The 10,276-nt window shown below is 32.8% G+C and overlaps 1 protein-coding gene across 1 annotated transcript; it reads right to left on the bottom strand.

Moving 5' to 3' along the window:
- Window positions 1-2,030: 2,030 nt before the first annotated feature.
- On the bottom strand, window positions 2,031-9,772 carry LOC113228515 (lysophospholipid acyltransferase 7-like). Its single transcript, XM_026461848.1, has 7 exons — window positions 9,546-9,772; window positions 7,821-8,131; window positions 6,998-7,149; window positions 6,268-6,479; window positions 3,746-3,919; window positions 3,422-3,560; window positions 2,031-2,850 (listed from the first exon to the last, which is right to left on the bottom strand). Exons 1-7 carry the CDS (start codon window positions 9,770-9,772, stop codon window positions 2,611-2,613), a joined length of 1,455 nt encoding a protein of 484 aa, XP_026317633.1. The 3' UTR covers window positions 2,031-2,610.
- Window positions 9,773-10,276: the final 504 nt, after the last annotated feature.

Raw genomic sequence — 10,276 nt, 5'->3', positions numbered from 1 at the left:
TCTTAAAAAAGCAATATACAAGCCTTAGAGAAAGTGTGAATAGAAAATTTGCAAGTTTTGTTTATATATGAAAGGGGCAGGTGCGGGCAGTACAAGCTTCGTACCATGTGCACGCAAGTGGTTATAGTTTAAGAAATATTATTTGCACCAATGAATGTTATCTCTTGGAACGGCTTCTCCTTTCTATTGCAATAGAGTAATAAAACCATTAACACTTCTTTTACTCAAAGCGTACATTGACTTAATGATGTTGGTCCATCGAACGAGGCATGGGTGCGCTAAACACTTTTTCTGAATTCTGATTTTAAAAATGTCTTTTTCATCAGGTCGGTTTTTTTAAACTGTCGTTACTTCGTAGAATAACGACTGCCAACTATTTTCTTACTAATTCGACAAAGTTAGTTCCGCATATACACTTGTTTGCAATAGAAAGATAGCACGTGCATAACAACGAGACGGCTCACTCTTTTGTCCTATTGTACTCTAAAGTTGAAGCGATAAGACGAATCGATGCAAATAATATGTCGCCAACTATACAAACATATACTTTTTTAAACACTTTTGTGGTGCCATATTTCAATATTTTAGTACTAAGTGATAGATACAAATTTTATAGGAAATGAACAAACCAACGTTTCGGGCCATTTACAGGTCCCATGATCACGGTTGACCTGTAAAGGGCCAGAAACGTTGGTTTGTTTGAAAAAAACAAATGTACGCGATTTAAATCCGGAATAGTTTCATTTCCTATGTGTAACAGTCGCGAAAACCTAAGAGCTCAATACAAATTATATTTTTTTAAGAAAAATTTATTACAAATATTAAAATTTACATGGTGATTAAAAAATCATACAAAATGGATACCTACGACATAACGTAAGTTTATTTCTTAATAATTTCTTTTATTGATCATCTCCTATCGAACTGTAAAATCATTCAGATTTTGCTTAAATTGCAGCTAATACGTTCTATGTAGTCTTTATCAACATAAACATAAAAGAGTAATTAATATTTTGCATGTCAAAATAAATGTTTTTGTTTCGGCCAATCATCTATATTAAAAGTAATTAAATAAAATACAAAACAAAATCGGAAATATTTGGTATCAAATTTAAATGTTATATACCTAATTTCAGTTGTTCTATTCATTATTCACCCAATTATGATAAATAGAATGTAAAAGAATAAAACAAAAATGCATTTTGAATCGTTTGATCCGCCTTATGACATACACAATTCTCATATTTTTTTATATAAATAATTAGTAGTAATAATTAGTACACTATCGGCTCAAAATATTTCATTTACATTTTAGTCTCTACTTGAATTACTGAAGTTTTTTTATTATCAAATTCTTGATTTTTTTTCACTAATTACAAGTTTCTTACCAGAAGGTATGAGTTCTATGTCGGTAAAATAAAAAAACTCATACCATGGTAAGAAATCTGTAATTAGTGAATCATATAGTGGATAACCACGAAAGTCTTAAATGTAAATTATTGGTTTTAAAATTTATACGAATTGCTAAAAATATATAATTTACCTTGATGACCTGAGTGAGTCTGTGAGGTCAATCCTTGAGACAACACTATTTTTATTTTATAAAAAACTAGCAACCCACTGAACATCATTATCTCTAATTAATAATGCGACTATACATTCATGCAGTCCAATAAAATAATTTCTACTATACTTAATTGTTCTTGGTTACTACAAGGTATATATTACAATAAGTAATAATTGTACATGCTCACGTTTTACCGTTTCTACTGAATTTATTTTATTGTTCTTATAAAATAATATATCGTGTGTTTAAAGGTAAACCACATAAGTGACATTTTCCACAAAAAAAAAATTATATACAATATAAATAAGAAGATACTATGGTAAGAAAATCACTATCTTTCTGCACGTGAAGCTCAATAACAAAAAAGCTATAAACTTAATTAGAGCTTTATCTACAGAAAGATAAAGTATAATAAAACTGGTATATAATTTGGAGATTTTCTGTGGAAAATGTCACTTATGTGGTGTCACCTTTAAGCAGGCGATATTAGAAAAAAAAAATTATACATACTCATATTTTACTAGATTTACCACTATAATTTGTTTTAGTAAAAATTTACAGGTTGAGCAACTTGTGATTATAATCAAAACCACACAGAAACATGAGAAACAAAACTCTGAATAAATATTGTCATACCATTCCACAATCCAAACTTGTCGTTGCCCTTTACCATATTATACTCGTACATATACATTTACCACTAAACAAATATTGTTTTATTATATATATTATTTTATTTACCACTAAATAAATAAAATTGTCATGAAATTCTATACATTCTACGTTAAACTTGGTATGGTACACACTAGATTTAACTGTATAAAATGCAGCATTAGGAAATCACTAATCTAGGAAGGCATCGAAATGCCTAACCATCTAATTTGAGAGCCAGTCTGAAGTTGAGAATGTAATGTCAATTAGTTCTGGAAATGTATATAATCTTTCATATCTACCACTAATCTAACATATCCCTCATAATTAGAATACCAACTTCGTTTCTATATAACCGGCGAAACTGTATGTTCTTTGCCTTGCCTGCTTAATTAATTGACTTTATCTTTCTTTGTTTCAACTGAATCTTTCTTAGACTTTTTCAGGTTGTGTACTTGCTTTAATATTATTCCTAATATAAGGAACACTAGCCAAACTCCGTACCAATAGTGGTACATAGATGAATAATATATCCAAATACGGTCAAACGTGAGTAACAAAAATGCAGCTGCTTGGTAGGATTCTGAATGTGAGCGAAGGAACCACATTATGAAACCGACGATTTTCTTTTTCTGTAAAATTTAAAACTCAAATTAAGTATTTACATTTTAAATATATCAATAAATAATGTGACATAAGCAGGTAATTGAAGAAGAAAGTGAAACCAAATCTATTCGTTACGATCGTTTTTTGCGCTTCGATGTAATAATTAGTGTAGTAATGTTGAGTGTGTGCGTTATTTATTATTATTATTATTATATTATTATTATTAATTAGTTATTTTTTTTATGAAATACCCACTTACTGTTTTAGATTTATTGCTAGTGTGGTATAGTTTTTTAGTATGAAAAAATTGTATGTGGTTAGAAATAAATTCAACAGTACACAGTGACGATACTGCATATTTGATAATGTATATTGAAATGTGTGTTAAATTAGAATAAAATAACAAAACAGACGGTGGATCTCGCTATAACGCTAGTACGACTAAGGGTCAGACCCCTCTGAACGCGTGTGGTATTGTTAATGTCAGCACGCTTTATCATAATTTTGAATCAACAAATAATATCGATTTATTAAGACCAATACATATAGACAGACATTATTGCACGTGCATGTACAACAAACTTGTTAAATACTTACGGCCCCAGTTGCGTCCTTGTAGTACAGTTTGTAATAAATATCTTCGGCCAACAGATAGAATGGATTGAAGTAAAGGCAGAAGAAGTATCCAGGGTGGAAACCATGCCAGATCACAGAAATGAAGAGCGCCGCGTGTAATCTGTAAACATTTAAAATTTTATTAAAAAAATAGGTTGACGTTACTACAACTACAGAGAAAAAAGACAGAAATATACTGACCAGTTAAGAAGGACTTAACTGGTCAGTATATATAGGTTTTAAAAACTTATTACACATACATAATTCTATTAAAAGCATTCAGATGCATATATAATTGAGACTTACTTCAATGGCGTGAAAGGGAACCGTTTGTAAACCACCGTAGCAACCCAATATTGCACTGCCTTGTTCCACACTTTCATGGAGTCACGCATGGTAATGCAAGTTTCGCAACCCCACAGGTCCATTGATTCTACTGTTTTGAAGTCATATTGAACATTTTTTGCTTGTTCCTCTGACCTGTAATAATGGATTTTGAAATTACCAAACTAACCCAGACAACCTGGCAATTTTATTACATACAATAAAAATGAATTAGGAGTTGCACAAACAACATACTTTAATCAACCGTGCTATATCCTTAATGTTGTTGGGTGATGGAAATAATTCCATTTTGAAAAAATCATATTTTATACAAAAACAAATATTTTTCCAGATATTTTTCCTTTAATTTTCTGCATTTGACATTAACTCCTGTCAAAAGTTACTGATCTTACCACGAAAATGATGGAACCAATAAAAAGGTTTTTTTAGCTGTTATGAAATCATTTTAATTCTCTCTTGATGCGACTGTTAGCTTTACAAATTTATTTTAAGTGGCGCGCACCATAAGTTTCCGGAATGAATAAGAAAAAATACTATAAATGATGAGAAATGAATTTATTGTTTCTCAAAATATTCTCCGTTAGCGTTAATGACTTTTTCATACGAATGAACCAATTTTTAAAACATTTATGCCACTCCTCCACGACAATCTCTGAAACATATTTTTCATACTCTTCGACAGCCACTTCAGGTGATGAAAACCGTCGACTGCGTAACTGGTTCTTAATTTTTTGAAATAAATAAAAGTCACAAGGTGCCAGGTAGGGACTGTACGCGGGATGGCTCATAAGGTAAACGTTGTTCACCTCCAAAAATTTATTTATCTGTCTGGCCGTGTGACAACTGGCGTTATCGTGGTGCAGATGATACGGCGTTTACGGTTATTTTTACGGAGTTTGTCAATAACTTCCGGCAAACAAATGCTCGTGTACCAATCACTATTCACGGTACAATGATTCTCCAAAGCAACAGTAGCCACGTGTCCAGTTTTATTAAAAAAAGAAGCAATCGTCCCCTTAGAGGCACTTTGCACGCACGCCACTTTGGTTGATTTTGGCTCATCTCGAAAGACCCATTCGCTCGATTGCTGCTTTGTTTTGGGATCTACGAGTATAATATAGAACTATAAATCTATGTCGTCACCTGTTACTCGGTCCCACGCCAAATTTGACGCCCCTTCGTTGAATTTGGTAAGCATGGCATTGCACCAAGTGACGCGAACCGTTTTTTGAGCCTCAGTCAAATTGTGTGGGATCCACCAAGAGCACAGCTTTTACACACCCAAATGTTTGTGTAGTATTGATTGTATTTGACTCATGCCTATGCCTAAAGAGGCCCGAATCTCATGGTATGTCACATGCCTGTCTGTTTTGATCTTACGGCGCACAGCATCGATGTTTTTGTAGTTCACAGCAGTGGATGGGCGACTGTCACGAAATTCGTCACTGAGATTCACACGACTGCGTTTGAATTCTGTAAACCAGCTATTAATAAACGTCTTGCATGGTGGTTCATCGCCAAAAGCAGTTTGAAGCCGAGCGAAGCTTTGCTGAGCTGTTAAATTACACTTAAGTCGTAAAAATCATACTACGAAAATTTTCACGAGTTTAATCCATGGTGATGTAGACAACCTATTTCTAAAATGACGCTACAATGTAAAAACAAGTGACAGTCATCTTTCATCTGAAACAAACTGTATTCTACAGCCAAAGAATTCAATTTTCAAATGTTGTAATTACTTTTTAAATATTGTTTATGTAAGTGGTCAGTTCCGGAAATTTATAGTGCGTCCTATAATTCACGGTAAATAAAACTTCAAAAGATGTTACTAAACGTAGAACATAACATGAGCCTTGAAAATTGTATTATTCTAAATTTTTAAATTTTCTGGAATTTTTCAAAACTTAAAGCTACTCATAATCACTATTTAGAACTAGGTTATTGACAATAATAAGCAGTAAAAATAATCTTATGAGTGCCAAACCCAATATGGTAAGATACCGTCATTATAAAGTAATAAACGAATTGTCGCTTACTTAGCAGCGACAGTACAATTTACAATAATGTAGATTTTTTAATGCCACATTGACATTTCATGACACCATCATCATCAACCCATTTAGACGTCCCACTGCTGTGCACAGGCCTCCTCTCAGGCGAAGGTTACGGTCAGGAAAGGCCACAGACCACTACACTGGCCCACTACGGGTTAGGACTTCACACGACTTTTTTTAGGGTTGTGAACCTTGTTCAACGTTTAGGTTCCTTCACCGAAAAACTGGTAAATTGGCAAATTTCGCAGTTAATTCCGAGAAACTGAGATGGTAAACCGGATTCGAACTCACGGCCTCTGCTTGAGAGGCGGTAGGTCAAACCATTAGGCTACCAGGGCACATTTAATGTTAATGTGGCATTATACATTTTAGTCATGTGTATGACCTCCCTGAAATAAAAGCACAAATAGTACAGAAATTTCAACTTACATTTGTTTCAATTTCAAGTACCCAACAGTAGGACCATGCGAAGTTCTATTGCGACCTTCAACTGGATATGCTCCAAGACCAGCAGCTGTGCAGACACTTTGCGCCAACGTCATGCCTGAGTAAATGCGCTGACGGAACGCGGCGAATAGAATCCATGGGTAAAACATACGGTAAACAAAGTTGCGGTTGTGATGTTCCTCCGTTAAGATGTACTGAAACAAAATAATTGTAATACAATACATGCCTGGACCAATCTATTTTAATTAAACAGCTTCTATACTTAACGTCTCTGTTGCTTGCATGGCCGTTTTTATTACTTGTTATTAATTATCAATAATCGAAAAATGTCAAAATATAGAAAGTTGCGTTAAAAAAGATCGACCTCAAAAATGTACCTTCCTTTTTTTTGCCAACTTTTATTCAAATTGGTTAACGGAAAGTAGGTGAAATCCATCCCTTAATTTGCCACCCTTACAGGTGGAATATTAAAAAAAAATATCGAAATCGGTTCACAAATGTTGGAGTAATCGCGTGTGTATGTTACACACTTTTTTTTTAATCGGTTACACAGTAAACTATGTGGTTACAAAATTGTTAAAAGTTTGACTAAGTCTGTAAACTCATGGTAGAAACTGTGGTAGGCACTGTTGGGTGTATAGAATAGATCAGACAGAGCAGATATTTAAAATAAAATACACAATGTTTTAAATATATACAAAATAAACTTTACCTCCAAAGGCCAAATATTAGAAAGGGCCAAATAAAGAGAAATGAAGACAGGAACACCTTTCAATGTATTTATCGTAAAACCAAAGCAATCAACACACTTGCTAAATGGCAGATGGAAATAGTCATCAAATGTTCTGTATGTATAATAGGGACCTGAAAATCATATTAGTTTAGTAAAAACCATATTCTATATATGTTGCCTGTATGTTATTTAAACCTCTCTTAAATGGCATGCTGTAGTAAAATTCCCTAGGCCCTAATTGAACGGCAGTTTGCTGAAGCCATTTGGCTGCAACATACAATATTTGTAAGGTGTTGCATATGTATCATGAATATCTTTAAGGTGTAACTAAATAGGCATTCTCTGGGCAGCTCGCCCATCGTAGACCCTGTCTTCGCTCCAGGGCTAGGTAGTAGTCAAAAGCAAGTCCATTTACTTTGAAAAAATCAACACAACCTGAATTGTAATTTGATGGAAATTACAAATAACCTCTTAATTATTTAAAGTTAGAGTATGTAGGTTTTACACCAATTAATATGCAACACATTCACATGACCGTTTTTAAACATGCGCTAATTATTATTTATAGGACAATGTTGATTTCATTGATGATTGGATAACTAAAAATGGTCAAGTTAGTTTTATTCTTATATAAAGAATGAAGCACTTTCTAGGAGATTTGTACAATCCTACACTAGAAATTTAGTATGTGTAGATACAATTGAGGTTGCAAATACAATGCAGAAAATTTTATTGTTCTATTTTCCTGTAATACTTAATTTTATTTGTAATTTTTAATATGTACATAAATTGCATAGATTACCTGTTAATAAACCAATATAATTAAAAGTGTAGTGAAATATATCCACAACGCTGGGTTGAATAATTTCTAAAAAGTCATCATCCCTGTCCTGGCTATAGCGACCTGTTTTGTCTTTATATTCATTTTTCTTTCCTTTTGCTATAGCAAGCCAAGACCCATTAATGTCAAATGCGACTCCGACTACACGGAACACTATAATCATCTGAATTAGATTTGTCTGGCCCGAGGGGAGTGGAAGACCAAAGTTGTCTGCCAATCGGAAGAAGAAAAGATGACCAAACATAAAGAAAAAAGTCACTGTATGGCAGTATCTGAAATAAGAATGTTCCTTTAACTAAAAAAAAAAACAAAATAAATGTAAGCATCTCATTATATTGTAAAAAGGACTTTTCAGGAATGTATCTTCATATTATTTCGAGTAACAAATATAAAGCAACTGCTTGGATAAACCATCTTCACAAAATCATTAAAGACCAATGTATTTGTCATATAAGCGATTTATGATGGAATAAAAACTTCATACAATAGATTATTGTACAACAATGTGACCAACAATGAGCACCATCAGCACTTTACACCTCACAGTTGGAATTTACATCAGTTCACTTATTCAAATCATAAATTTATCAAATACATCATTATTAGTTATGAATCAAATAAATCCCTTTAACAGTAATAAAAAGCCATGGTAGCCTAATGATTTGACCTGAAGTATGAATGGGTTGATGATGAACAGTAATAAAACTATCATTTAATAAGATTAAAGATACACTATACATACAATTATTACACAGTTTCTGTGTACTAAGATGACAAAAATCCATGGGAATGGTCTGTTTAGTTCCTACAAGTTGTTTTCTCTTCATTTTATTTAATTTTCAACTGCCTCAGTGGCCAAATAGTTACCAAGCTGGACTGCCACACTGAGGTCTCGGATTCGATTACTGGGCTGGGAGAAATATATGTATAGCATACATTTATTTCTCTTATGTGTTTGGGTGTAATTTGTGGTTGTCTATGTGTATATCCATGGCACCCTCAATACAGGGTCTCCTTAGTGGGGGGCTATGAATATGTGCACCTTATTATTATTATGATCATTATTTTAAAAAGTATTGTAAGTGATAAATGTGAAGAAACATCTATTTACAATTATAGCAACCACTAATTTCTAATTTATTATTTTCAAGGTATGAAATAAATTAATTTTAAATTTGTACCTACTTATGTACACAGGAAGATTCATTTCTTTCACATTTCAGTTAATCAATACACAAACACTGCATTATTTTGTTAAAGTTATTATTTCATACTACTATTATTACAAAAATTAACAACAAATGTTAAAGAAGTAACAATAGGTGGTAAACACGAGTATAATTTCTTAACAGATTTATGGATCAGTACCCCATTTTGTTATATGAATCTCAAAAAACCAACAGAAATTATAGTGCGATTTGCAAGAGCTTTCTATGTAGTACTCTACAGAGAAATATCAATAATGTACTGACAAAATTCAATTATTTAGATTGAACAGTGAATGAATATTAATATGGCACTATAAATAAGCACTAAGGCACAAAAAGTAGTGATATTTTTGTGTGCAGTACCGACTGTTTAAATACTGTTCACGAACGGGTTATAAAAATAGATTAAATACGTACTCTGGAATGGGGTAGACTAAAATTACTGATTATCATAATATAGAATACACTCTATACTTACTTCACTGTAAACAGCTTAATAGCTCCAATTCCAAGCAGACCAGATACTATGGGGTGCAATGAATTGTATCCGGATACAATAATAATCAATAGAATACCTATAAGTGAACCAACCCATTTTTTTATTTGTATCGACGTTACAGAACGATAGTATGGACTTATCGCAACACTGAATAGCAAAAGGGACACATAAATTATATCATTTTTATTTTTTGCTAGGAAAGACATTTTTAAAGCTATTTTGTAAAATTTAAAATAAACAACACATTGTTTTTTAAAAAACCGACTTTCCACGAACTAAAACTCAAGTCATGACACTCATTGACAAAAGTCAATGGTCCCATCAGAATTTATCACGGGTTAACCAACGTTTTCACAAAAATGCATGTTAGCCAACATATCCTTGCTGCATTTATGACTTATATGACGTATAATGTCGATACGTTGGTTGACAGTTGACCCGATAATAGTAATAAATATTCACAACAGAGGTGTTGGATGGAGATTCTATATCAATAATGATAGTGTGGTCACGTGGCTTACCTTGTTGATGCATACTGATTCTCCATAAAAGTAATGTTTTTTTACATACTGCTGGGCATCGCATAAGAACGATGATTTTGAAGCATTACTCTACTTTCTTTTTCTTTATCTAAATAACGAAAAAGTATTCCAGATTTATAAAAGCTTTTGATGCCATAGCTTAGGGCTTGCTTAGGGTATTGACGAGGT

This window comes from Hyposmocoma kahamanoa, unplaced genomic scaffold (assembly GCF_003589595.1).
Source record: "Hyposmocoma kahamanoa isolate Upper Pololo Valley unplaced genomic scaffold, ASM358959v1 232, whole genome shotgun sequence".
NCBI lineage: Eukaryota > Metazoa > Arthropoda > Insecta > Lepidoptera > Cosmopterigidae > Hyposmocoma > Hyposmocoma kahamanoa.
This window is presented reverse-complemented; position numbering and strand designations above follow the sequence as displayed.

Bases quoted from the DNA above. Each gene is read 5' to 3' on its own strand.
- LOC113228515 (XM_026461848.1), bottom strand. From the start codon at position 9,772: ATGTCTTTCCTAGCAAAAAATAAAAATGATATAATTTATGTGTCCCTT. The intron at 8,132-9,545 runs GTAAGTATAGAG...TTCTTATTTCAG, and splicing joins ATTAAGCTGTTTACAGTGAA to ATACTGCCATACAGTGACTT. The intron at 7,150-7,820 runs GTAATCTATGCA...TATGATTTTCAG, and splicing joins TTATATTGGTTTATTAACAG to GTCCCTATTATACATACAGA.